The sequence below is a fragment of the Drepanopeziza brunnea genome, assembly GCF_022702325.1.
Source record: "Drepanopeziza brunnea f. sp. 'multigermtubi' strain 214-2 chromosome Unknown ctg14, whole genome shotgun sequence".
In the NCBI taxonomy this organism is placed as follows: domain Eukaryota; kingdom Fungi; phylum Ascomycota; class Leotiomycetes; order Helotiales; family Drepanopezizaceae; genus Drepanopeziza; species Drepanopeziza brunnea.
The window spans coordinates 1,997,313-2,024,901 of NW_027094077.1; the positions used below are offsets into that span (position 1 = coordinate 1,997,313).

At 49.3% G+C, this 27,589-nt stretch overlaps 7 protein-coding genes across 7 annotated transcripts; 2 read left to right on the forward strand and 5 right to left on the reverse strand.

Annotated features, from left to right (window-relative positions):
- Positions 1 to 3,626: 3,626 nt before the first annotated feature.
- L3040_008107 (uncharacterized protein) lies at positions 3,627 to 6,548 on the reverse strand (the record flags this gene model as incomplete). Its single annotated transcript, XM_007291902.2, has 1 exon — positions 3,627 to 6,548. One exon carries the CDS (start codon positions 6,546 to 6,548, stop codon positions 3,627 to 3,629), a length of 2,922 nt encoding a protein of 973 aa, XP_007291964.2.
- Positions 6,549 to 8,007: 1,459 nt separating this feature from the next.
- On the reverse strand, positions 8,008 to 9,345 carry L3040_008108 (uncharacterized protein; the record flags this gene model as incomplete). The annotated part of the gene is made up of 1 exon (XM_007291901.2): positions 8,008 to 9,345. The coding sequence occupies one exon, from the start codon at positions 9,343 to 9,345 to the stop codon at positions 8,008 to 8,010; it is 1,338 nt and encodes a 445-aa protein (XP_007291963.2).
- A 1,005-nt stretch (positions 9,346 to 10,350) lies between these two features.
- On the forward strand, positions 10,351 to 12,465 carry L3040_008109 (uncharacterized protein; the record flags this gene model as incomplete). Its single annotated transcript, XM_066154809.1, has 8 exons — positions 10,351 to 10,521; positions 10,585 to 10,619; positions 10,717 to 10,743; positions 10,795 to 11,141; positions 11,188 to 11,253; positions 11,316 to 11,857; positions 11,927 to 12,230; positions 12,365 to 12,465. 8 exons carry the CDS (start codon positions 10,351 to 10,353, stop codon positions 12,463 to 12,465), a joined length of 1,593 nt encoding a protein of 530 aa, XP_066010703.1.
- A 1,624-nt stretch (positions 12,466 to 14,089) lies between these two features.
- On the forward strand, positions 14,090 to 17,338 carry L3040_008110 (uncharacterized protein; the record flags this gene model as incomplete). Its single annotated transcript, XM_007291899.2, has 1 exon — positions 14,090 to 17,338. The coding sequence occupies one exon, from the start codon at positions 14,090 to 14,092 to the stop codon at positions 17,336 to 17,338; it is 3,249 nt and encodes a 1,082-aa protein (XP_007291961.2).
- Positions 17,339 to 18,366: 1,028 nt separating this feature from the next.
- Positions 18,367 to 19,395, reverse strand: L3040_008111 (uncharacterized protein; the record flags this gene model as incomplete). Its single annotated transcript, XM_066154810.1, has 4 exons — positions 18,367 to 18,629; positions 18,695 to 18,741; positions 18,820 to 19,126; positions 19,233 to 19,395. The coding sequence occupies 4 exons, from the start codon at positions 19,393 to 19,395 to the stop codon at positions 18,367 to 18,369; spliced, it is 780 nt and encodes a 259-aa protein (XP_066010704.1).
- Positions 19,396 to 20,871: 1,476 nt separating this feature from the next.
- L3040_008112 (uncharacterized protein) lies at positions 20,872 to 22,169 on the reverse strand (the record flags this gene model as incomplete). The annotated part of the gene is made up of 3 exons (XM_066154811.1): positions 20,872 to 21,576; positions 21,628 to 21,788; positions 21,842 to 22,169. 3 exons carry the CDS (start codon positions 22,167 to 22,169, stop codon positions 20,872 to 20,874), a joined length of 1,194 nt encoding a protein of 397 aa, XP_066010705.1.
- Positions 22,170 to 25,341: 3,172 nt separating this feature from the next.
- L3040_008113 (uncharacterized protein) lies at positions 25,342 to 26,079 on the reverse strand (the record flags this gene model as incomplete). Its single annotated transcript, XM_066154813.1, has 1 exon — positions 25,342 to 26,079. The coding sequence occupies one exon, from the start codon at positions 26,077 to 26,079 to the stop codon at positions 25,342 to 25,344; it is 738 nt and encodes a 245-aa protein (XP_066010706.1).
- Positions 26,080 to 27,589: the final 1,510 nt, after the last annotated feature.

Here is a 27,589-nt window from a genome sequence, read left to right on the forward strand (position 1 = left end):
TTCCGACCTAAAAGAGCTCCCCTCCTCAATTTTTGCACTTCGGTTGCAAGACGAACTCTCTTCCCCACTCTTTTTCCTGGCGTTTCCGACACTCAAACGCCCCCCATTTTCAATCCACTATTATATCGCCTTTTACGAGAATCGCTCAATTGGAGTCCCTCGTAAAGCAATTACGAATAGCCCCTCGCCAGCGCAATGCGTTCTCTTTTCGGATCTCGATAAGTTCAATAATACGGTCCCTTTTTTCAACGCTTCAGCTCAAGACTTCGGAAGTTCGGAACTACAATATCGGTATTCTCGGACCAGCTAGCTTTCGCTTACGGTACGGTTCAGCGATAAGATGCTAAGCTCCCTTCTCTTATCGGCGGTAAAGCTCTTGGCGGACCCACTACTCAACTCAATTACGTTTACGGTACCCCGATACGGCTCCCGGTCCTCATTCAATTATACGGACTCGCTCAAACAGCCAAATTGACGTTCCTTAACGTATATCGAGTACGCGCACGTCATTCAGCAACCTGAACGCTTTTCCGGCTCTCCCGGCCTTCCTAGCTTTTCGGTCCGTTTTTACGGGTTCCTTTTTCCTTCCTTCCGGCCTTCGGTTTTTCGGCTTTTCGGCTCTTCAGTTCTTCCGGTCCTTTTGGTTTTTCTCCCGGCCCGTCCTACGGATTCTCTTCGTCCCTCGGCTCCTTTCGGCCCCTTTCGGTTCCTTAAAACCGCCCTCGCACGGCCACGGGCCCCCCCTCTCTTTCGGCGATTTAACCGACCTCTCGGTACTCAAGTATTTGCAGCACGTTATTTGCAGCTTGAGCACTTGCAATACGCTTTCGGTTCCTTCGGCGCTATAGAACTCGTCGCTCTCGGCAATCAAACAAAGACTTAGCTTTTTAGAAGATCGAAATCCCACCCTCCAGCATGCTCCTCACAGCTCCCTCGATTAGCAAGCTTATCAATCTACCCGTTGTGGTGCAATCAATTTGGATTGCTGGGTGCTCCTTCCTTTTAGCTAAGCCTTGAGTTCTTTTCGAGAGAAAAGGTTTAAGGGGGTTTGATTCAGACGAAAAGGAGGATATTTTGGCGGATTTGGAACGCTTCTAGAAGCTACGATCGGTAGCCTCGGCGTATTTTTTGGTTTTTTTTCAGCAATTCCACCCGTGAACCATGGTTCACGACTGAATTTTTTTATTTTTTCCTTCCTCTGTCAGGTACTTTTTGAGAGAGCTGGGACAGCTCTCTAAGGGGGTAGTGTGACAGCCTGCCTTGTTACCTGCAGTCAGCTGATCACCCATTCAGGCCTAGCGCCTGTAGCCTTGTATATAGACCTTCCTGAGCTCCCCGAGCTTCCTGTTTCCTCTCCTCACTTTGTATTCTAAGGTCAGAATTCATCAGTTCGTCACAAATACTACGCCGATTACGATCTATACTTAACGGGCATACCGATTGAAAAAACTAAAAGGATTTGCGGTAAAAAGGAAACGTATATAAGAGATAAAATAAAAAAGGCTTAATTCGATTAATCGAAAACACGCTATTGCGCTTTCGAAAAAGCGTTTTGCAAATACATCGGCTTTATTTTAAAGTTACGAACGCGAGCCTTTCTAGTTTTACGACGAAAGAGAACGATGTTTATATTATACGAATCGAGGCCGCTCGTAAGGCTATACGTATTCGATAATTGTCGAAAAAAAACTCGACGCATAGCATTATAAATTGCTATTAAAAGGTTTATAAGTATTTAGCTATTTAACGAAAGGTTTTCCTTAATGTAGTTTTTACTTTCGATTAAATAGTATTTTATATATAATTCCTTACTTAGCACGTCGCAGTACTTTATAAAAGGTCTTTAAGGTTTAAGCATTGCGTTTTGGATACCAGCTCGGCGTTAATAAATGCAATAATAACAACAACGTACATTAGCCGTTTTAAAAGCTTATAGTATCGAGCCGATCGGATGGCCAGCTTTATTTCTCGATCTTAACTCGATCGAAACGGTTTGATTATGAACAAAGGATTATGATTTAGAAAAGTATTTTGAAGTGTATTACAGCTATTTTCGATTGAACAGAGTTGTTTACAAAGCATAAGATTCGATCGAAACGGATAGAATTACTGCTTTAATTAGAGTTATAAGATAGAGTTGTTTAGACGTAATCGCGGCGGAAGGGTGGTACACAGCTTAATAAAATAAAAGCTTATCGAAACAGCGAAGATCTACCGTCCAGGGTGCAACAACTACGCCTGTACCGTTGTATTACGATTGGCTGCCCGGCTTGCAGTTTTGCTTATCAACTGCACATTCCATCCCACGCGCTTGGCTGCTGCGCTCAACCCGTCACATGGTACATACCGGTACACACACACACACTCACATCTCGTTCTCTGATATCTCGATTGTTATTGCCCAGCTTGAAAAGACAAAAGAAAAAGAAGACGAGGAACGGATAAATATATGCTAACAGGGAGGATGTATGTATCACCCGATAGCATCGACTGCTCTTGGTTTTATTCAAATACATATAGTAGTAGTACGTCCCAGGCGTAGGTAGTTGTTACACCCTTGAGGGTAGGGTATTCAGGGGGTTTAAAGTGGAAACTAAACTTTGGAGGCACCCCCAACGGGTGTACAGCAACAATCACGCCTGTACCGTGGTACGGTACGATGCAAGCAACTGCCTCTTTACTTAGCACTCTGCTCTTAGTAATAACCCTCTTAAGTGCGATGCAGCCAGCTGTTTCTCGAGCGTTTGCTTAGGTTACTCGTGCGGCCAGAAAGTCTGGACCCATCCATACCTTGTTAATCTTTTCCAACTGGGCAAAGGGGTTGCAACGCTCTGTTCCGCATGGTTGACTGAGCCTAGATCTACTACTTACGTAGTACTTAGTAAATCAGACTCTACTATGTACTATATTTGGGATGATTTTCCGGCATGGGTACAGACTTTCTGGCCGCACGAGTAGGTACAGTACTGTACCTACTCAGACTTTTTGTTTACGGAGGTCCAAGCGAGCGTTTGCCGAGAGAGAGAAAAAGAAAAGGAAAAAAAAAAGGGGAAGGGAGGGCCTCGCCTACGGTACAGCGAGCTCGCTAAACCTTTGTAACGAGCCCGCCTGCCCGCCCCCGATGTAAATAATGCGGGCATTGCTTGCAAGCAGCCTGCTGGGAGAGCTCAAACCGATCAAAGGGAGAGAGACACAGAGCCTTCTACCCGCATTACGGGGACTCCATCCGATGTGAGCCTACCCTACTCTGTATCTCGCACATCAAGAATCCCTCGTGGCCGGCTTACCTCTCGATCCCCTTTCCCAGCAGCATCATCAATACCCATCCTCTGCACACTTCCGCTGCCGTTTAAAACCCCATCCCCGGTGGATCGCGTTGTTATCGCCCCAAGCCCATAACCCACTCGTGCACGTGAGTGGTGAAGACACAGATAGATTGATTCTCCGCTCGCGTTCCGTACGGACGGATATGGTAATACTATACAGCTGTCTACGCTCAAGATTCAAGATGACCTCAAAATCCCTCGCAGACAGGAAATCCCGCGAATGAGAACCCCCCTCGCTTATTTCACATCCCACGAGAATCATCTAGACCATGTTATCCAGACCAGAATCAACGTAGATCATTACTGCATAATACTCTGTCTCCACCTCTCGACCATCTCCTGCTGTCCCTGGTTCAACGGCGCCATCCCTGGCATCTGCATCCCCATTCCAAGATTAGGATTGTAGCCCATCGGCATCGCGTTCGGGTTATACCCGCCCACACCCATATTCATAGGCATCGCATATGGGTTCGCAAATGGCATCATCATCTGATTGCTGTATCCAGGCTGCTGGAACTGGCCATACCCGCCAAAAGTAGATTGCGGAAACATGCCATTACCGCCGTACATGTGGTACGGCACTTGCTGCTGCTGTTGCTGCTGAGACGACACGATACCGCCGCCTCTCCCGTCGTTGAATTGGCCAGCCTTGTAGCCGCCTGAGGAGCCCCGTTGGGCTAGATGAGCCGGAGCTCCGGGATTGGCAGAGGAAAAGTTGGGCGTAGTAAGGTTCAGCATAGTGTGCGAGCGATGCTGACTGCTCTTCTCATGCATACCCAACAGACCACCCACAGGGCGCTGGTAGCTAACCACGCGCTCAGCTGCTCCCGCACTCGGATGCGCAGAGAGAAGGTCGGCCATACTGCGTTTGGGCTGCATCAGAGGCCTTTGCGGCACCTCACCGGGCGTGCCGACTTCCCGGGCGCGGGCCTCACGTTCGGCCTGCAGGCGTTTCCGCCTCTGACCCAGCGTCTCCTCTTCCTCTGATGGCGGGGCGACTTCTTTCCCTTTCCCTTTATCGGTATTCACCGCGTCGCCGCCAAACTGAGACATCATCTCGGATGCAAAGTCGCCGCTAACGGGTCGAGCGGCAGGTAGGGCTTCTTCGTTGGGAGGTACGGGCCCGGCCACGTGAACCATGGTGGCAGAACGAGGCATGTTAGGGCGACCTTGCAGCCGATTCCGTCTTTGGCTAAGAGGCTCGTTGTCCTCCAAATCCCGGCGTTCCATGAGGCCCATGGGCCGATTCAGGTCCATCTTGGACTTCTTGGAGAACAATACGCCCAACGGAACATCATCATCGCTATCCCCAGCCCCATCTGGCACTTGGACATTGGGATCCTCCCATGCCAGATTGATCCTCCTGGTCTTTCGTGTGTTCTGTTCAACTTGTGCGACGGCGTCAAGCTCAAGCAGTGTCGAGTGCATTCCGTTCGGATATGCTTGCGCCAAAGGCCTGGTTCGTAGCTTTTGTTGTTGTTTCCGTAGTTGTAACTCGGCAAGGAGAGTCGTAGGAGCGCCGTGATATACCTCATCATCGAGTTGGCCCTGATCCGAGTCCTTGTCGTCATCTTTCCCGCCAGACTCTTCATCACCGAGTTCACCACTCGCCTCGTGCAAACGGTCACCAGCATCGGATTGATTTAGAGGTGTTGTATCCTTTACATTGTCCTCGTCGTCCTCATCATCCAGCGGCATTCTGATCGCGCTCTCAACAACCCCATCCATAGTAGACGCTCTCTTTCTTTCGCCCCCTTGCAGGGGTACCTCGCTGCTGCTCGCCCGCTTACCGCGCAGAATGTTGAAGGAACTGGTCCGTCTCCTTTGAGACTCTAGTAGTTGACTGGCACCTCGAGAGGTATGCTGCTGTGTCTGGCCATACACTTCAGCACCGACTGGGCCTGCAAATGCATGATCGGTAAACGCATTCACTGGCGCATGTGCGGATGCGTCGAGTATGCTATCAAGTGTTGCCACGGCAGAGTTGTCCTTCAGCTCTACCATCTGGTTAGGACAGAGTAAATCGAAGAAAGTGCTGGCTCGTAATTGAGGAGGCATGTGCATAAGGGTCTTGGCGAGCCACCGTCCACCCATGCTCGCCCTTTGATGCTGGGCCGTGTATTCTTGATGCTGGATCTCATCATCCACCCGCATTTCGCTGTGTTCTTCATTCTCCAACAAATCTGGAAGCCAAACCCCAGATGGTCGAGCAGCAGCTGGTATGCTGCTCATGACTTGGGATCTCATCTTATTCCTTGCCGTAGACGAAGGATTTTTGGAAAGTTTCTGGGGTAGGTTGAGCATCATCGGTACAGGCGCGGGATAGTAGACCATATCTTGTCCGGTAGCAGGATCCATGTAAGATTGCGGCCTACGGTTCGAAGGAGTGGAAATCATGTTGCCCGCCGAGATATTCCGCTGTGCGTTGTCATCCGAGTAGGTGGATAGTCTGTTACCCACTGAAACCCTGCGTTGGACCATGTCGTCGGAGTAAACAGATTCATAGCCAGAGCCTATAGACCCATGTATGGAGCCATGTTGAGAAACCCGTTTAGGCTGAGGATCTGGCGTTCTGGATGGGCTCCTTGATAAGGGGTGCGCATGGGCGGCTCCCGTGAATGCTGCTTCGTAATATGGGGTATGAGGGTTCCCCTCGGGTGTAACCTCGGTGTGTATGCCATCAAAATCCTCCCAAATATTCGCCTGATCGAATGAGTTCATCGAGGCCGAGGTGGTCGGTCGGTCGTCCAAGGCGATTGCTTTCGTCGATGAGATAGCATGCATGTCTGAGCTCCCAATTTGGTCTACCACCGGCCGAGTGAGTGTTGATGAGTGCTCGTCCTGCTCAGCAATCGAACTGGTTCCTTGGAGGTGTTCCGGGGGGCCGGTCAAGGAGAAATTGGAGAACGACATGTTGACAAAGGACTCGAGGGGACGACCCTCCAAGTCGGGCTCCGGTCTATTTCCGTACCTCGAACTTTTAGATGCCGACCGGGCTCGCGTACCTGCGGTAAAGGAGCCCTTGGGAGACATCATGAAGCCAGCCGGAGAGTAGCCACCAGACCGAGCTGCCGATTTGACCTCGACGATGGACGAGGCATTCGAGACTTTACTCGTCAGGGCATGCACACCGTGTGAAGAGACCAACGAGGATCTACGGCTGTCGGAGCGCTTCTGCTGGTCGTGCAGCTCGCGGATGGCGTCGTCGATGGAGGAGGTCATGCTCAGACGCTCAGCCGTCTTCTCCAGCTGCTGGATGTTGCCCGTATATGCGCCCCGCAAAGTCTGCAGATCTGGCACCGGATGGCGCAAATCGATGTGGCGGCCTGATGCAGTCCGGGGTTGTGGAGGAAGTTTTTGAGGATGGAGAGGGCGAGGATGAGGAAGTGGAAATGCATGTGGAGGTGGAGGTGGAGGTGGATGGCTGGGAGGGGAGAGAGAGAGGGGGGGAGGGGGAGAGGGAGAGGGAGAGGGAGAGGATGCCGTGGCTGCGTGGCGGTGGTTGTGGTTGTGGGTGTGAGGTTGTGAGGTTTGCCGTCCTGAGCCCTTCTTGAGGCTGGGGGAGACCGGTGAAAGACGAGAGCCAGAGGCAGAGCCAGAGGCAGAGCCAATGCCAGAGCCAGAGCCAGCGCCGTCGAGAGGATGGTCGGCGTCGATCATATCATCGCTGGCGGTGCGCATCTGGGTTCGGGCACGTCGTCGGGGTGATCTGGTCGTGGTCTGGCGGCGACGTTTATTGTCGTTGGCCGGATTATATTTATTCCAGTCCGCGCCGCTCGGCAGATGCTTTGCATAGAAACGGCTGCAGTGCAGATGCATCCCCATCTTCGTCCTGTTGAAGCACCTCGTAACTCATTCTGACCGTCGACTCTACTCGAGATGGGGCGGAATAGGAAAAAACTACAATCCAGTGTTGTGAAGGGAAAGCGGGGGTCGGAGGGTTCTGCAACATATGTATGTGTATATATATATATATATATTTATATATATATACTTGTATAGAAATACCTATAGGTACCTACCTATGTAGCCCATCAGTAAACAGCAATCCGCTCCCACCCACCTCTGATACCGGTACTCATACCACAAATGCACCATATCGGTCTGCCGCATCCGATCAACCTCGCATCATTATCCATCGCACAGAATCCAGATCTACCGACGATAAAATCCGCAGGCTAAAATAATAAACAAAAACGGTCATCTTTATTCATCTCGTCCGAAACTTCGTATTTGAGATCCAAATGACAACATATTCAAGTCCGCTTCCATTAACCATTGATGTTTTCTAGCTAGCGAACACCGGTCATCCCACGTAGAATGAAAAAGACCGGGCGCGGGCATCTGCCAATGCGGGATCGACCCCGGGGTTTCGCCACGCACCTTGATTTCGGGGCTTGAGAAGCGTAAGTTCGTGGGCTTGAATCTGGAATGCAGAGGGACTCGCTCATGTGCGGGGACGGAGGGTGGAAGCGGATGTCAAGACATCCAAACGGGAGAGTCTGTAGAAACCTTTCAGCTCGAACGGCTGGGTTAGAGCTGTACCAATGCTATATATACATTATCAATAAACATAAACACTACACATCATCAGGGATTGCGCCATCTACATCCCATCCAGAAAGAACTCCAACGCTAATAGCAATCCAAGAAGGACCCAAAGCTGCTGCAGGGTTCAGCATCACCGCGGTCTGGGTATATGGAGGCTGAATCCATCCTCATGCGCACTACTCAACCGAATAACACTCCCCCGACTTGTAGACCGTAAACTTGAACTCGAGCTTCCGCCACAACTCCCACCATTCGGTCTTCCACTCGGCGCAAAGCTATGCATGCTCGGTGACCTGGACATCAACCTCTTCTTGCTTCTGGGTGTACCAGGCGCAGTGCCGAATTCCTGTCTCTTGGAACATGTGCCAATACTTCGGGCTGGTCCCGTGCGGACAGTCCCCTCGCTGCGGCTGCGGTTGCGGCTGCGGATGCTGCGAGAAGATGCGAGAGAGCGGCTGCTTGGTGTTGCTGGGGTGAGTGAGGCTGAGCCATCATCGTCAATGTCGGTCTCCGAACGGTCGATATCCAGGCTTGTGAGAATCGCAGGGCTAAGTGGTTCCATAATCCTCAGTAGATCCGCAAATTGCCTCATAAGTTCCCGAAATTGATGTTCGCTCAGAGTCTGGCCAGAAAACCGAGCATATTCGTAATTCGCGAGAAATCCGGTAGCCACTTCTGGCGCTGGAACAACTCCCATACTGACTAGATGACCGATATAGTCCCTGAGACAAGTTGCTGCTTGTCTTTGCAGAAGGTCCACGGCTCGAATATCGGGTAAAGGGGACTCAGAGGTGGACCCGGGGTCTACAGGCGCCAGAGAGACCGCCCTGGCCTCAATCAGATGCGGCAGTTCAAGAATAACTGTAATGTATTGCAAGTTCGGCAAGTCTGGTGATGTCGGCGAGGACCATCCATTATGTGCTATGTCTCCCCACACAGGAGCAGGCGGGGGGATCGTCACTGTATGCTCCTCTGATTCCATCTGGGTGCGTACTCTGCGGAATATCCCACGCTTCACTCTCCATCTCTTTTCCGCCGCTTGATCCATGGTTTCGACTATATCATCTCGATTTTCCGGGTCAGACACGATACTTGCTGGCTGGTCGGAAAGGCGAGGTCGAGAGTCCCATGCGATGACAGCACTCCGGTTGAGGCTTGCTTCAATCATTTTCCGGACCTTTTCCTTCACGTCGCCCTTCTCAATCGGAATTTCTGACCTTGGGATTTTCTTTAGATGGGCCTTGTTCGAGACGATCCTAATAGAGTACAGCAGTACAGCCCAGAAGAATGTAGCAACATATCCAGCGGGAGCCACCAGCGTATTGGCGATCTGGAGAGGACTGTGGCTCCTTTTCCGGGCTTGCGCAATGAGATCCGCTGGCGTTATAATGATAAGTCCGGTGAGACCAAGGACGCAGAGGACGTAGAACGTCTTGTAAAGAAACGAAGATAGGCTGGGAAGCTTCATTTTGGCGGCATATTGTTGTTGGACAGGGGGCTCAAGCAAACGCGTTTGAGGATCTTTCTCCTTGTCCTTGTCTTTGTTCTTGTCTTTGCTCGGGCATCGAGTCGAGTCGGTGTTGGTGGTCGAGCTGCGTGGGCATGTACGAATGGTTTTGCAGGGCCTGATAGTTGATGGTCCGATATCTGATATTATGGATGATACGTCTCGTATTCGATACCTCCCATACTCTATGCGTATTCAGTGTCTGGTATGCGATAGACAAAGTGATAGGGGCGTTGGCTGGTTACGTGCATAGTGGTGGGGTGGAAATGCTGAAGCTGAAGGAGTTGCAGCATTCGCAGAAGTTAAGATTTGAAAAGTTGACGATGATGTCCGAGTTCCGCGCTAAGGCCAAGAAGGCCAAGCTTGGGAGGAGTGTCACGTGATACGGTTTCTAAGAACGGGCTCCACTTCAACACCAATACCACACGGAATATCTTCCCAAATCACTTCCAAACCACTTCCAAATTTATCTTCATTCTGCGCTTTGCCCAGCCTCGGGTGAGATGCGTCTCATGGCCCATTGCCCTAAATAGTATATACATTGTCCTCTCTAACCAACAACCTTCACTCCTGCCGTGTATCTACTTACTCTTCTCACAGGCATGGTGCTAGCTATCCATTCTACTTGCTTCGGCTTCATTATGTTATGAATGGAATTTTTGACCGTATCTTGTGGGATCTCGAGGTGCAAAGATCTACTCTACATGCAGCGACCTCATTCATGTTCTGGTCGCACCTGCCAAGTGGCCAGCCATTATCAAGCTCAAGACTTTATCATGCTGGTAGCAGTCGATCATCACAGCTTTCATGTTCCTACTTTGGTTTATTGGTGCTCCCGTGGCGACTGGCTTTGCATCAAATACTTGATTTCTATGAAGCCAATTCGGCATTCGTGCCCCTTTTCTCTCCCTGTCGTGTTATCGTTGAAGAGCAATATAAAGCCGCGGGAGACTTGGAACGAGCATCATGCCCATGACAACTCGTGCTTTCAGGGGCGAGAAGAATGAGTACGGGGAAAATTCCGACTTTGGAGGCCCAGATGATCTTGCTTCGGTATCCAATGCTGAAGGACGCGACCTTTTGGCTGGACAGGATATCGATCCCGTGCTTACTGCAAAGATGCGCATTATCAATGATGTGAGACGACTTCTACAATCTCAGAAGCCTCGTACCCAAGGAAATATGACTGATGAAGCTAAGGCTATCGATGAGATTGGCTGGACTCCATATCATTGGTATATCGCCTTCAAACCCCCCTCTGACATTCTCACTGCGGCGGCCAAGCTCAAGCTACCGCTTCCTGATGAAATATTGACTGATACTGGTCCACAGGAGACTATTTGTCTTGAATGGCTTCGGGTAAGTACCCCGAAGAGTAACCTTCTGACGCCCCGGCTGACACCTGCCCAGATACGCCGTCGACTCCCAGCTTCTCCTCCTCCAAAGCATCATCGCAACCCAAGCCAGCTATGAGTTCAGCCCATCTTACCCCCGCGCCCTCACTGTTGCTGCCAACTTCGGTATGCTCGTCGGAGCTCTCTTCTGGGGCCTGGGTGCGGACATGGTTGGCCGTCGCCTCGCTTTCAATCTATCCCTCTTCATTTGCTCCATCTCTACAATCGCCGCCGGTGCAGCGCCAAACTGGATTGCTCTGGCGTCAATGGTTGCAATGGTGGGATTTGGAGGTGGTGGAAATCTAACCATGGACATGACTGTCTTGGTTGAGTATTTGCCATCGAACAAGCAATGGGTTCTCGGTACGTCATCTGAATATGAAATTCGGGCTATAATAACAGTTCATAGCTTGGTTGGCATCTTGGTGGGGTCTTGGCCAAGCATTTGCTGGCTTCATTGCCTGGGGGTTTCTACGTGAGCCTTCGTCCAAGCCCCTCGTTTGTTTAGCCCCTGGTTTGTTTACTTAGCATTTCCAGCGCGCAAAAAATGGAACTGTCGAAATCCATTCGACGACAACGACATCAGAGCCTCTACCTGCCACAAATACGACAACGTCGGCTGGCGATATTTCATGTATACATCTGGTGCCATGGTCTTCATCATGAGCATTGCTCGCGTGACCGTCATCCGCCTTCAAGAAACACCCAAGTACCTTCTCAGCGAAGGAAAGGATGCCCAACTCGTCGCCGACTTCCAAATCATGGCCATCAAGTACAACCGTTCCTGCTCTATCACATTCGATATGCTCGATGCGTGCGGGGCCATCAACTCTATACGTGGCCCGTCCAAGTCTTCGATCCCGGGACTTTCGGTGCATTTTCGAGGTTTGTTCGCTACACACACGCTTGCATTGTCGACGTCTCTGATTTGGCTGAGCTGGACCTTGACTGGTCTCGCGTATCCGCTATTTTATCTATCTTTGAATAGTTACCTTGCGTCGAGGGGTGCGGATTTCGGAGTTGCGAGTGATTTTGAGAAATGGAGGAATTATGCTTTGGTAAACATTTCGAGCATCCCCGTACGTTCCGATTACCTTCCACCCCCCATCCACAGCCTAGTTCGCTCACGCGGTCAACTTCCATGACAGGGCCCGATGCTCGCTGGCTATATGTGTAACCGTCGTCTCCTCGGCCGCAAATACACCATGGTTATCGGCGCCCTCACGACCACGGCGTTCTTCTTTGCTTTCCCCCAAGTTCGGACCCAGGCTCAAAAGGTGGGCTTCAGCTGTGCCATGGGTTTCACGTATAGTGTATTTTATGGCACATTGTATGCGTATACTGCTGAGGTTTTGCCGAGTGCGCATCGCGGGACGGGTCATGGGGTTGCGGTCGCTTGCAACCGGGCCATGGGAATTTTGAGCGCGGTCATGGCTACACATGCTGATATCAGTAAGTCTTCTCCCGTTTGTATGTGGTTTGATCTCGGCGGTGGAGAGTGGGTGGCCACGTTGGCTTCTAGTCCCCGCTCCTCTCGCTGGCTGCTGCTGAGTGCCATCTGAGAGTGTGGACTCATGATTGCGTAGCTACTTCGGTCCCGATATATGTTTGTGCGGCGCTGTATATCGCCATGGCTGCTGTGGCTATTGCGTTTCCGCTCGAGCCGTATGGGAAGCGGATTTCGTAAGCGTCCGCTGAGGGTATGATTGTTCCGAGGGGGGGGGGGGGGGTGTGTTTGCGTTTTCTGGATGATTCTGGACTTTGCTCGTTCCACGTGAGTTACACACAAGTTGCAAGCGAGAAAAAGGCAACACCATTCTCGCTCCGACCTAAAAAGCGAGCTTCTTCTGAAAAACTTTCCCATACTTCGAGACAGTGGCCAACTCAGAGGGGATGGCTCTTCGGCACCCCCCGATGGAGTATATTCTAGGTAGAATGAGCCTCTGCATGGCTGGAAGATAGCTGAAAGAATGGAAGTAGTCTTCTGTACTATCTGTATTATGTGTATTATGTGTATCATCTGTATTATCTATATTATCTGTACTATCTGTATCATCGGTATTATCTGTCTTATCTGTCTTATCTGTCTGATCTGTTCACTTCCCATCACGTGTGTAGCAGGAGGTTGACGAGATTCCGGGATTCCCAAGACATTCTGCGGTGGCCCGCTCAGACAGGCCATTGCGGGTCCCGTGTCTGGGGGCATGTGTATTTTTAGCACCAAACCCGCACGCATCCCGTACCGGTAACTCTCTGTACGGTCAGAGGCCCGAGACCCGAGTCCAGACATGGGATCGGTTTCGCATCACAGATCATCGAGTGACCCGCGACCACTGTAGCGGGTCGGGTGGGCCACGTACGGAGCGGAGCGTACAAGTAGTACTGTAGTAGGTACTGTAGGTACTGGTCCTGTACTACCGGTCCTGTACTACCGTACCGTACCGTACAGTACTGTACCAGTGCCAGTACCAGTACCAGTACCAGTACCAGTACCAGTAGGTGCCGAAGCGGGCTCTTGTTTCGCCAGGGGGATAATCCGCGTCGACGGAGTAAGTTAGAATTTCATGTCCCGATTTTTCTTATCTACTGTATCTCTGTCTCGGCTTCTCTGCATGCATACACATATTATATACTTTCTCTCTTTCTTTGACGTGTTGTTCAGATTTTTATTAAATATATTTTTGATATATTTTTGATATATTTTTCGATATTTTTCATATATCTTTTCGATATTACATATCCTTTTATTTTTAGATCCACGTGTTACGGAGGACGGAGGCAGCGCTTCGACCCGGACCTACCGTATCCCGACGTTGAAAACTGGGTCGATCGATAGGCCCGGCAGGCCAAGAAGTACCGACGGACTGACTACGTATCTTTCCCCATCGCCATCTCCATCTCCACCCTCCATCTCCACCTCCACCTCGACACACGCCCGCGCGCTCACTCTCAGTCTCTCACCCATCCCCGAATACCAATCGAGAGGACACGACACGGCCCAACACAACTCACAACACACAACACAGCACAGAGCATCGCTTGTGCTACACCATTCAAGCTGTGTTTGCAACGGTGTATCTGTTTATCAATACCATACTCGTCCCGGGAGTCAGTCGGCCAGCCCGAAGTCAGTCGCAAAGGCAATTGCGAAATGCGCGCTCCGCGATTTATCTAAATCCCCCTCCAAACCCTCCAACCCCGATCGCCTCCCAAGAAACGATATACAACAGACAGAAACTCTGCGGAAGGATAACCGAGAAAACGCTAGTTACGCTGGCAAGCAGGATCCGGCTCAGGAGCAGGCCACAATAATGTTTGCTAAACTGCGACCTCACCATCGCCGCACCTCATCGAATCCCACGTCGCCGGCCGACCCACAACTACAACTACAACCCCATCCCCATCCCCAATCCCAACCCTTCGAGCAACCCGCCCATACAGATCATGCCCACCCCTACAGATACACGGACGGGAAGATACTAGAGTTACCGACGTCTCGATCGCCGCCGCCGCCGCCGCCGCCGCCACTGCCGCCGCTGCCGCCGCTATCTTTACAGCTGCAGCCCATTGCGCGCGTGTCTTCGGCAGACAGGGACTTGGATGGGCCGTGGAATGGCATATTCACATACAGCGGACTGCAGCCGGGCACCATCACAACCATTACGAGCGAGAAAGACCCATATTCACGGAGAAACCACGGGAGGATGCTAAATGCTGCGTCGCCGAGAACAGAGTCGGCTGGGATGATCGCTCCGACAAGCCACCACCGTCTACAGCATCCACGAGCACAGGCTGAGATGAAGAGGAATCCGGAAAGTCCACGTCTCAGATCGGACACCAGTCCTGGCTTCGTGACGTCTCCCGGGCTGGCAGCACCATCGATACAAGGCGTCAAGAAGTCGCAGACCAGCAGCTTCTCGTTGGGAGCCACGACGCTGATAGAACCTATACATTCGAAATCGAGACTGAATAAGCTGAATCCCATGTCACTGCTGGCGCGGAGGAAGGCATCACCAGCAATGCCGCAACTGGCACCCCAATCTCTGGTTTCGAGCAAGCGAGGAAAGAAGGTTACCGAGACCTTTGATCCCCGGATTCGAGGAACGCTTGTCCATGACTTCAGCGCCCCTCGACCCAGGAAGAAGCTGTCCAACGGAGATCTGCGGCAAGATGCAAACTCGGCGCAAAACCTAAGATATCAGCGCAGTCCGAATGGGGACCCGAGTAATGCGGGCGAGGATGTCACTAGCCCGTGGAGCGGTGGCAATCACACTCCAGTCTTTACAGAGAACTTCGAGGAGGAACAGTATCCTCATGCTGGACCCCACGTGCGGAAAGCCAGTGACTTGACGGATCTGCCACTTCCTCAGCCGCCCTATGCCCGAGGCCTTCAAAAGTCACCTGATCCCAAAAGCACCGATGGAGCACAGAAGCAACCCCATGGGCCCACGAGGCCGAATACCCAGAAGCCGGCTCCAGATTGCCCCCCGTTGCCACTCCATCCACCGCCAGTACCACTGAGGTCAGATGGGCCTTCATCCGTTGAGCCACGGCGCGTATCGATAGATCCCGCCTCGGCGCCTCCCAAGGCGGGTTCGAGGAGAAGTCGACCGCGCAGCAACGTCTCAGAGGTGTCTATCAAAGATGCTGCTGCGCTTCCCAAACACATGAGGAGCACGTCTTCGCGATTCAGCTTCGATATGGTCGGGGCAGCCAAGCAAGAGAAGTTGTTGGAAGAGAGGCACCGGAAGAAAGCTCAGAAGAAAGAAGCCGAGACCCTGGACGGCGGAGATGGTCGACTGGAAGATGAGCGAGGGGATGATGACTATTATGACCATATGGAGGACGACGATGGGTTGGAGGAATGGATACCGGGGCTCGAAGTTGCGGATGAGGAGGATTACCCCTACGATCACGATGATCTGGAAGAGCCGATACCCATGTCTGGTTTTGACGAAGGCGATGCTTATCCAGACAGCGGGATCTTGGGCGGGTTCACGTTCCAGCACTCTTTATTGCCAGCGCCATTGAGTCCCAAGAGTCCAGCGATAGCGAGCACCCCGCGAGATGAAGATGGCGCTGTTATCGGGTTTGCCATGTCCAAGAACTCGCCCTGGGCTCCAGACGCAGTCGAGTCGGGGTTGTCGCCGTCCTCGCCTCTTCCCTACGGCCTTAAAGCAACAGGCCCTGTCCAAGGCCTTGGACTCCAGGGCATGAATACCAGGACTGCTGACGCTACGCGGCGATTTTCACCCGTCGATGAGTTCCCACGACCTCCCGCGCTTGATGATGATGACGACCTGTACTTCGACGACGGCATCATCGGTGAGCCCGGTGACGGTGACAACCATATCGAGTTTGACGAGTCTGTTTTTGACAACATCGACACAGACCAGTATGGGAGACCCTTAAAACCACTTCCATCCTTACCGGCCCAGCCCCTCCCGCTTATGCTCGCCGCCGATCTGTCCTCTTCCTTCCAACATGGCACATTAGAAGCGGAGGATATGATCGATCCCGCCTCTCCAATCCTCCCTACAAGCGGCCGCCTCGCTCCCAAACCATCCATATCAGGCCGCGGCTATGGGAGTTCCGGCTCACAAGGATCAGAGGGACCTCTACCACTTCCTACACAAACGCTCACTCGCGACACTCTCGCTGCTTACCAGTCAGCTCTTGCAGAAGCAGCATTCGCCGCAGCCGCCAACGGGAAATTCCGCCGCGACAGCACCAACACGTCGGAGCAAGAAGACTCCCAGCCAGGCCTCATCAACGACTCCGGTCAAACATCGCATTGCGAACCCTTCTCGCCTCCCTACGATAAGTTAGAAGACGACTTCGACTATGACGACGTACTCGAAGATGATCCCATCATCGCAGCCGCAAATGCTGAAGCTCTAGCCAACGATGACGATGGTTTCTACGGGCATGAATTCGGGTTCTACTCGGCACCCGCTGAAGGCAACAATCAAATCGGTGGGTTCTTTGGACTTCGTGGGCTATCGGGTGTAGCTCGTGGCTTGAGCAACAGAGTTGTCTCGCGAGAACCAAACCTCACTCCCATCACCGAACGGTCCGAGTATTCTAACCGAAACTCCTTCATGAGTCTCGCCATGCACCCCCCAGGCAGCATGCCCTCTCCAGGGCTGGCACAACTCACAAACATGCTCCGCACCCCAGGGGGCGACTACGATAATGCAGACATCAGCTTTGAGGCCTTACTCAAGCTGCGGGCCCGCGCGTGGGGTGGTAGCCAAGCAAGCCAACACAGCAGCGGTGGCGGCGGCAGCCCCAAGAGCACAGCAGGTATGGACGATGGCCCCCCAAGCGGTGCACCGCCACCTTTGGCGCAAGCTGGTGCGGTGAGCCCGCGCCCCGGCTCTGGTTCTGGGCACCAGAAGAATAGCAAGACCTTCAGTTTCCATAGCGAGTGTGCGAGCGCGACCAGCAGTCCGCCTGCCAGTCCAACTCTCGCGACGGCGTTCCCGCCGCTGGATGGGATTGCAGAGAAGAGCGCGAAGGCGACCGAGAAGAATATGGGGTTTGATACTGGGAGGTAAGGCGTGTATGGCAGAGAACCCTTCACGAAACAGCATCACCATACTGGGAGAAACGAGAGCATCCGTCACACCAAGGGAGAGAGTCCAGATGGCGGAAAGATGGTGTTGGAGAGAAGACGGGCGAGGAAGAGTGGAGAGGAGGCGCCCGAGAGGGAGGTCGTTGAGGGTGGCATTTAGAGCGGGCTGGTGGACTTTGGGTTTAAATGGAGGGCGTCTTGTTGAACGGGGCGGCGGGCTCCTAAAAGCGTTTCTCGGTGGCAATCGCTTGTTGTGGGATACATGGGCTCGGCAATGGGATGATACCAGTTGGAAAACGTTACTTTTAAGCGAGAGCGTCAAGGGGTGGGCGGAGCATACCAATACTGTATATACTTGTACCCTGAGCCTCGATCTTGAGGTACGAGCCAGGCTGTTATAATTTAATTCCCTTCGAGTTTGTGCTCGAGCCTCTCTCTGTCTTTTCTGTCCGTTCCAAGCTTGGTCCTGACTCTTTTCATTTTAGCATCATCAGGTAGGTCTTCCTGCCGTAGGTACTGCATCTCATGATCTTGGCCTCCCCCCTCTCTCTTTCTCTCTCTCTCTCTTTTTCACACACACACACACACACACACACTTGAGCTTAAGCTTCAAGTTTTTTCTTTCAGAGTCCGCTAGGAACCTTGTATCTGTTGGTGTGGATGGACGAGGAATCACCTTTGGCTCTGATAATATGCCCGAAGGCGTCTATATGTGTCTTGTTTTCTGCACCGTTTCTTCAACTAGCCTATCTCATTGTCAGGATCTTAAGTCTGAATCTTTGCGCAATTGATACCAGAATTCATAACCAATATTCTCCTGTCAAAATTGGAAGCATCCGGTCGGTCGGCTTGGGCGATCCAGGACAGAGGACCATATCCCGCTGGGCCGATATTCAGGCTACAATCGACTGATCCATTTCTTGAACTGAAAACCTTGGTATCTTCATCTCTTTCAGAATTCTTTTTGAAAACAAAATCCAAATAACGCCGATATATGCCATCTGCTACAAGTCACATCCAAGCCCAGAAAACCATCGCGATGCACGCCCCCGAGATAACAGAAATCTGCATCCATTTCACCAGCGCGGCTTTCAGCATCTTCTCGAAAAACTCCTGCATGGCCTTCGCATCGTTTGCTCTCGGGAACGGCTCGTCTGGTACCGGACAGTTCAAGATTTTGCAAAGCGGCTCCCATCCGTCCTTGACGTTGAAGAAAAACAGCCGTTCCGGCGGCACCACCCGACGAATATAAGCTTCATGCAGCTCTAGCAGTTCTGATACAGCGTTAAGAACGGCTTTCAGCTGACTTAAAGGGGGGGGGGGGGGGGGGGGGACTTACGAGGACCGTTCATGTTGTCTCTGCTCGTTTGGTACACCTTCTCCAGCCTGTGATTCGCATCTGTCAGTTTGGATTCCGTCCGTCTCGCGAAGTCGTCGGCGATGCTTCATGCCAACCGAGCTCACCTGTCTCCGATGCTATCTCGCCACCTCCCAAAGTACCTCAGCGTGGGCACCGGCCAGAACACGAGATCCAGCCACCACAGCCCGGTGTTCTGCATCAGCGCCTGCGCGCTCCGCCACCAGCTGTCCTGGTCCCTCGTCGAGCAGATCACGACGGCATCCGGGTAGAGGCGCGTCAGCTCCTCCGTGAACTGGATGGCCGGCGTATCCGTCGTGCCCACGTAGCCGGCGGTCAGATCCCGCAGGTTCCGCTCCACCACCTCCTCGGCGGCCCCCTTCTGCTGGATGGCAATCCACTTCTGCACGTACGCTACCACGCGTGTGTGTCAGCATTCGCTAGCAAAATCCGATATCCGCCCCTCTGCGCCCGCGGGGGATCGCGATGTCAGGTGAGAAGCGTGTGGATGTGTGCCTACCTTCTTCTCGGAGGAGGATGGCGGTCCCGCTGTGGCACACGGGGCCGCTGAGGAGTCTCTCCAGCGCCATGGCGAACGAAACGGTCCCCGTCCTGGAGAATCCCGCGCCTATCACTTGGAGTTCTCGCGAGAGATCCGTGGGGATCGATGGTTGCTGGCCCATGGTGACTGAACTGCTTTTTTCCCCCTTACGCTGGGTCCCGGGATAATTGAGCTTTTGATTAGAGACCAGATTAGATATCAGTTATCAGATCAGATCACTGATCGGAAAAATTGCAGAAGAGAGTGGGTGAACTGCGAACACCGAGTCTATTTAGAGTTGCGGATCATCAACCCAGAAGAAAAAGAAAGAGGAACGATTGTTTTGCCCGTGTTGATCTTAGATCAACGCTACTATCGCGGATGTGGTCGTCGTCGTCGTCGTCGTTATTGTTGATATCTTAATTGTGATTGTAATTGCTTTTCTTCTTGTCGTTGTTGTAGTTGTTGTAGTTGTTAACGTCGGGCGGGGTGGCAGGCGGAGCGGGACCCCCCATGGGGTACGGCAACGTGCTAAGCCAAGGAGTTACATGCAAGACAGCCCTAGAAAGCAGTTTCAAAGCGCTACAGCAAAGGCTACGGTCAGGTGTTCTTTTCCCTTACAGATAGGATGAGCTGTCGCGGATGTCAAACCACCCGAAGGCCCCATTTCCCACGGGGAGCTTGACTGCCGGGCAGAAAATGCACCTTGTTCAGACGAATATCAAACCAAAAGAGAGGGTTATTTGTAGATATACAACAAACCGTTTAACCTTCATATCACATTGCGATGTTGCCATGTTTAACACTTACTTACTCCGTACCAGAGATGCAGGCATCATCTTGCATAAATGAAGAAATAATCCGTGGCTCCTGACTCATGTAAACAACCGATCAACCCAAGCGAGATCCACCATACAGTAGGGAACGCACGTCCGGGGTAAACTCAACCAACAACCCACTCCATGCGACCTGACCGCTTTGACAAATTTTCAAGTTTTCTTCGAGATCGTCGCCGAGTCGACCCGGGGAAGAACATGTTCCACGCAGATCCTTGGCCGTGTCGGCAGCTGTTCAGATGAGGCAACAATAGCCGTATCGCATCGAATCGGATCGCCCATTGACCATAGTTGAGAAAGCAAGCATGTTGTTGGATAATAGGTGGTGCGGCACTTGGCCTAGAGTGTCAGTTATCTGGTTCGAATATTACTATCGAAAAACATCTCTGAACGGGCTTATTGCTTGGATATTGTTCTTGGGTAATGTCCCTCTCCGAGTGATCTCCTCAATCCCTTCTCTCGCTCTCGTTGGTATTGTGAAGTCGCTAAATAATGCAGTAGGCGAACTTCTGGCCTGAGAAGCATCCCAGCGGTGTGTGAATGTGCACTTGGCTCGTGCGCAAATCCGCAATGTTGGACGCCCAAGTATATATATATATATATATTTTGCGATTGCGAAAGCAGTAGTAGGGTTGGGGAGCGGCACTCCAGATGATCCTCCGAAATTTCGTTCACTTATATAAACACACACACACACACAATATATATATTTATCCGTACATACATATGAGATGTGTTTCTCCATCCCCTCCACAGCCTTCAACTCACGTCACTGATCCCGATCATAGACACTGCCAGTAAAAGTCATTCTGGTGAAAGCAGACGGTCCCGGCGATGCAAGTCCCGGACCCAGTGAAGGTACTTCCTCCACATTGCCAGTACTTCGGAATGATTCCCGAGGTCGCCGTCGACGCTGGAGCCGATGTCGCTGTCGACATCTTGGTAGCCGCCGCTGTCGAGCTAGCCGTGCCGCCCAAGACGCTCACCACGGCATTATACGCAGGATGTTTCGTGAAGTCCGCATACCACAAGCAAGCCTGTCCCTGACCCGAGAAGGTGGCCGGAATCCACGAATACTTGTCGGTAAAGTCCCAGAGGGTGATTCCGACACAGCCTACGGTGGCCAGACAGGCCGAGACGGTGTTGACGTAGTCTGTTGATTGCTGGGCCAGGCCAGTGGTAGTTGGCGGCAATGAAGTGAATCGCACGTCGAGCTCGGAATAGGCAACCTCAACACCCAGAGCTGTGAAGCTCCTGAGATTGGAGGTCTGCGCCGACAGACTGGGAGTCGAGCCGACGATGAAATGGGCTTGCATCCCCACCCCATCAATCTTGATGCCGCGGGCTTTGAGACTCCTGACCAGGCTCAGTGTTGAGGTGACCTTGGATCCGGCCGATTCAATATTGTAGTCGTTGTAGTAGAGCTTGGCATCGGGATCGTACAGCGCAGCTGTCTGAAAAGCAATGGGAATGAATTCGGGGCCGATCTATTCTTGTCAGAAGCTTGCCTCTCGGACGGAAGTGCTTTGAAGTCTCACAATGTTGTAAAAAACGCTACGTCTCCAGGTCCCGTCTTCGTTGAAAGCTTCATTGACGACGTCCCAGGCATAACATTGCCCTTTGTAATGAGTGACTTCGTTGGCGATGTGGTTCTTCATTGCAGCGATGAGGGTCGCATTCGTCCACGTCCCAGAAGTGACTGGGTGATCATCAATCTTGTGTAAGCTAAAAGGGGGTTGGTTATGAACGTACCCCAACCCGGAAGTTGAGAATGCCACACCAGCGTATGACATCGCAAGAGCTGTCCATTGCTTTTGGCCAGGTTCGAAATGACATCTCCTTGGGTCCAACTGAAGCTTCCCTGAGTCGGCTCTGTGTAACTCCACTTCTGGGCGTTCCCCGCGGTGATCTGGCCGAACTCATTGGTGTCGGAGAGAATTGCGACGTATTGAGTGTCTGTCAGTTCGTGATTGTCTGTAGCTGAGCCAAAGTACTTCAGGCCCTTGGCTTTGGCCAGTTTGTTGAGCTGGCCGAAAGCCGCGGGCAGGGCAAGAATCGGAAGAAGGATTGGGAAATGCATGATCGCTGGCTAGAGAAACTTATCACAGAGGGTAATGGCCGTATGTTTATAACTTCAGTGCAGCTCGGTCTATGGATGGGATTTTTTTTGATAAAAATCCATGGTTCCGAAGAACAGGCTTCGAGGACTGACACTGATTGGTAAACAAAGAATTTTTCCTGTTTTGAGAGGGGCATTCTGATCGGTTCCTGAGTGATACCTGCCCTGGGATATTAATTAAATATGGCTGTAGCCTTGTGCATATGGCTGGCTAACGGAAGATGTTTTGACTGGAATGGAGGTTCGTCGGCTGTACTTGATTCCAATTTCCACCAATAGATTTCAATATTTTATTATGTTCTCGGTTCGACCCGCTTAAAGTAATGATTTAATTTGAGGCGGGTCAGATGTCGGTTCGGGCCGGGATCCGAAGGAAAGATGTCCATCTCGGAGATGCTAGTATCCTTAGGAGATGCCAGTATAAAGCTGGTAAGCAGATGAAGGAGGCCGTTCATACCCTCTAAATTAGAGCGTTAGATAAATAAGAACAGAAGAAGGACCAATTAAAGGCAAAGGGAGAAGCCTACACATTTTACGGCTATCAAAGATAATTGTAAGAAGATAATTTTTCCTTGTGATAGGGAAGCAGAAAGTGGTTTTAATTGTATTGATTTCGGTTATCTAAGGAAGAAGGAATCCCTCTTAAGGAGAAAGAGAACTGTATACAGTTCTCTCTTTACGCTAGCTAGCTATTCCTTCTTCCAATTGGCAGTTACTATTGTGGTGGAGTTAGGGGTCTGTATTTGTTTGTCCATGTATATAGTACTAATGCTGGGCACCTTTGTCACGTGGGTGCGCTGCATGCTCTGGCCCTGCTAGGCACGTGGTTAGGTCACGTGCAGGCTCTTATATAAACGAGTAATTGATTCCTCCTTGAACTACCACGACATTACAATACAATACAATACACGTATATACAAAATACATTCGAGTATCTTCGATCGTCTTTCTTTTCTCCTTTTATTTACTTACGATTTTATTATAGCTATATATATATATATCTTTTAATTTGACGTTAAGTATATGTCGGAGCTTTTCCTTTTTATATATATTTAATAATTTACGCAAAGAATCGAACTAAAAGTTGGTCTTTATACTTTTTTTAGATTTGCTTTCTTTATAAAAAGTTATATATTCGGAGTTTACGTTATACGCTAAGCTATTAATTATATGCTTTTGCGATGCACTTTTAAAGAGTATTCGATATACGTTAAGTTAATAGTCAAGTGCTTTTGCATATAAGCTTCGAGGCTATTGCTTTAAAAGCGATCTTTCTTCGATTTATGTCCGTCGAGCATGCTATTCGATATACTCGATAAGTATTACTTAAAAAATCGTTACTTTAGTTCGAAGATCGAACTAGCTAAAGTTTAAATCGATATTTATAAAGTATTATTTATTTAAATTACTTTGCACGGCGATACTTTCGAAGTACTATTCGTTTAGTATACTTTAGGCTGCTCCATGGGGTGGGGGCCCCATAGGGTTTTCCTCCCCATTCCTCCTATAAAGTCTTGGCCGATAAAGGACTTTTTTTTTTAAACCTTATAAAGAGGATTTTTTTAAGTCAAATTCCTTACGAGGGATAAAGAAACCTTATAGGTTTAAAGTAAGACAGCTAAAAATAATATATATAAGGCCGTTAAAAATAAAACAAATTTACGAATATTTATTAATTTTACTTAATTATTATATTTATTTATTATATTTATTAATCATATATGTTATACTTTACAATTACATTGCATTATATTATAATAAATTAAAATTATTAAACAAAACTTTTAATTATGATTTCTCGTAATTTCTTAATCAACGCTATATTTTTGTTTTAAATCGTTATTCGTTTAGCGTGAATAGTATATAAGTTCGTCACTAAAAGTAATTAGTAAATCGATTAGTAAATCGATTAGTAAATCGATTAATAAATAAATATATAAGTATTTACTTTCAAACTCTTTTACGAAGAATGCTTTTAAAGCTTTTTGTAAACATTTTAAAGCACCGCTTTAAAATTTAAAGTCTTATTTAAAATCGTAAGTGATCTTTCGAACAAAACGCTAGAAAAAAGTCTTTTTAATAAAAAGCTCGGTGCTTTTTTGATATCGTTAGATCTCTTTTAACGCAATAGCTATATAAATTAATAATTGTACTTGAGAATTAATTTATTAATTAATTGAACTTACTTTTTAGCTTATAGCGACGGCGCTTTCGTTAGCGTAAACCTCTTTTTTTCGTAACAACTATAGACTTCTTAAGATACTTGCCTTTTTTAGATTTTTAACGAGAAGAAGTTTTAGTTGCCGAAAGTGATTTGCTAGCTAATAGAACGGAGCGAGCAGCTTTAGCCGTCGAAAGTGATTTTTTAGCTCTTTTGTATTAAAAGAAAAGAATATTATTTTCATTTGAGTTTTCTTTATTATCGCTTTGCTCTTTTTTATTTATATTATTATAAAGCATCTGTGACGAACTGATGAATTCTGACCTTAGAATACAAAGTGAGGAGAGGAAACAGGAAGCTCGGGGAGCTCAGGAAGGTCTATATACATGGCTACAGGCGCTAGGCCTGGATGGGTGATCAGCTGACTGCAGGTAACAAGGCAGGCTGTCACACTACCCCTTTAGAGAGCGGTCCCAGCTCTCTCAAAAGTACCTGACAGAGGAAGGAAAAAATAAAAAAAATTCAGTCGTGAACCATGGTTCACGGGTGGAATTGCTGAAAAAAAAACCAAAAAATACGCCGAGGCTACAAGTCGCGATAATCGTCAGGGTCAGCGTCGTAGCCTCTAGAAGCGTTCCATTCCGCCAAAATTTCCTCCCTCTCGTCCGAGTCAAACTCGCTTAAACCCTCATTTTCTCTGACAGGTCGGTCCGAAAAAGGGTCCCAAAGAACTCGCTTCTTTGTCAAAGGCTTAGCTGGAAGGAGGGTACAGCCAGCTATCTAGTGGTCGATTGCACCGCAACGGGTACAGCGATTTGATTTGCGCCAAGCTTCGCGCTGATCAAGAGTGCTATGAGGAGCATGCTAGAGAGTGGGGTATCGGTCTTCCAACAGCTGAGTTTAATCAGCCTCGTGAGCGTCGATAAGCTCTATTGCGCCGAGCTCGTTGGCGTGCTGCAATTGCTCGAGTTGTTAAGCGCGTTCGACTGCCGAAAGGTCCATTGGGTCGCCGGGAAAGGGGCCCGTTGACGTGCGAGGGCGGTTTTGAGGAGGGGCCGAAGGTCGAGGGAATCCGTGGGACGGGCCGGAAGGGCCGGAAGAGCCGGAAGAGCGTCCAAGCTGCTGAGTGACGTGCACGTATTCGGTATACGTAATTGGGAGAGTCAATTGGCCATTCAGACGGGTCCGTATAGTTGAGTTCAGACCATTGCGGAACGCAATAATCTTATTAGCGTCGGGCCAGGTCTGACAGCGAGCAGCGTGCAAAAGTCGTTCGAAGCGTGAGACGTAGATATGGAGAGCGTCTGTACCTTGCTTGCAAGCAAGCAGCTTATCCTCAGCTTCTTGAATTTTGTTTGGATTGTCGTAAGCGAGAGCGAGCTGATCCAGAAGAGTATTGTAGTCCCAATTGCCGGAGTCTTGAGCTGAGGCCAATTGAGTCAAAACCATTGCTTGGGGACCGGGTTCCATATTGAAGTAAACGTAGTAGAACTGCGCAGTGGGTCCGCCAAGAGCTTCACCGTCGACGAGAAGCTTGGCCTTGATTGAGGGGAGCCAGGTATCCCACCGCTGAACCGTACCGTTGAACTTATCGGGATCAGGAAGGACGCATTTGCGCTGGCGAAGGGCCGTCCGTAATTGCTCTACGAGAGACTCCAATTGAGCGATTCTCGTAAGGGGGGAAGGGCCGTCGTCTTCGTGGGAGGACATGGTGGAATGAGGGGGGGCGTTTGAGTGTCGGAAACGCCAGGAAAAAGAATGGGGAAGAGAGTTCGTCTTGCAACCGAAGTGCAAAAATTAAGAAGGGAGCTCTTTTAGGTCGGAAGAGCTGAGGAAGAGGTAAGGTCGTAAAAGAGACAATAATCTGTAAGCAATAAATGAAGACCGTGGAGCACCCAACAAGTAACTCACTCCGTTCTTAACAATAATCAATAAGCCGTAATCTGTAACAATAAGCAATAACAATAAGCTGTAATACGACGACCTAATCGAAGGACTTTGTATAATGTGACGAACTGATGAATTCTGACCTTAGAATACAAAGTGAGGAGAGGAAACAGGAAGCTCGGGGAGCTCAGGAAGGTCTATATACATGGCTACAGGCGCTAGGCCTGGATGGGTGATCAGCTGACTGCAGGTAACAAGGCAGGCTGTCACAGCATCGTCTTCGTCGCGGTTTTTATAGCTATAGTTAAGCCCGAGATAATAAGAGACCTTTTAAAAGCTTTTTGCGCGAAAGCTTTTTTAATGCGATTGCTAATAAAAGCAGAAGAAGGTTTAGCAGCTATAAAAGAATTGTTTTTAGCACTTAAGTCGTAAAACGGATCTTCGTTTTAAAGCTAAGCTGATGCATTCGCTTAACTCGTCGATTGTTATATTGCTTTTAAAGCAATTTTAAAATAATTAGCGAACGAAAAAAAAGGTTTAAAAAAATTAAACTTATTAAAAGCTGTTAGTACTTATGCTAATATTATTAAGAACGATACTTTTATTCATTTCGGATTGAATAGCCGAAGTAAATCTAATTGCGTTTGTTAAAGAAAAATTTAATTAATAAATATTTATTAATTATAAGTTAAAAACATTATCGGATCGAAGTCTAAAAGATAATAAGTATTAATTTATATTTGCGCGAGAGTTTATTAGTATTTGAAAAGCGTTACTTAAAATGATAGAAATTAGCAATTATTAATTAATAAAGTAATTAATACTTATTAGCTTGACCTTAAGAAATTCGGCGAGAAAAGGACGAAGATAAATCGGTTTTTTATTATAGACTTGCAATACCGCGCGGAGTTTTAAGAATTTCTATAAATGCTTATTAGCTATTTACAATTGATTTATTAATTAATTTATTAATCAAATACTAATCGGATAGCTATCGAGTTGTAATAGCGCGGCGCTTAACAAAAGTAAAGTTAAGAATTTTTATAAATGCTTATCAGCTATTTACAATTAATTTATTAATCAATTTACTAATCAAATATTAATCGGATAGCTATCGAGTTATAATAACGCGGCGCTTAGCAAAAATAAAGTCTAGCGCATCCGTAATTAATTAAGCTTTACTAGATTAAAGATAAGGATTTGCGCTAAGCAAAGTAATTGAAAAAGTATTAATAATACTTCGATTAATTAAATATAAACTTACTTTATTTACTTTGCAAATTTAAGTTTTTTTTTTTTTACGCTTTCGCCGCGTATTATATCTGCTTCACTT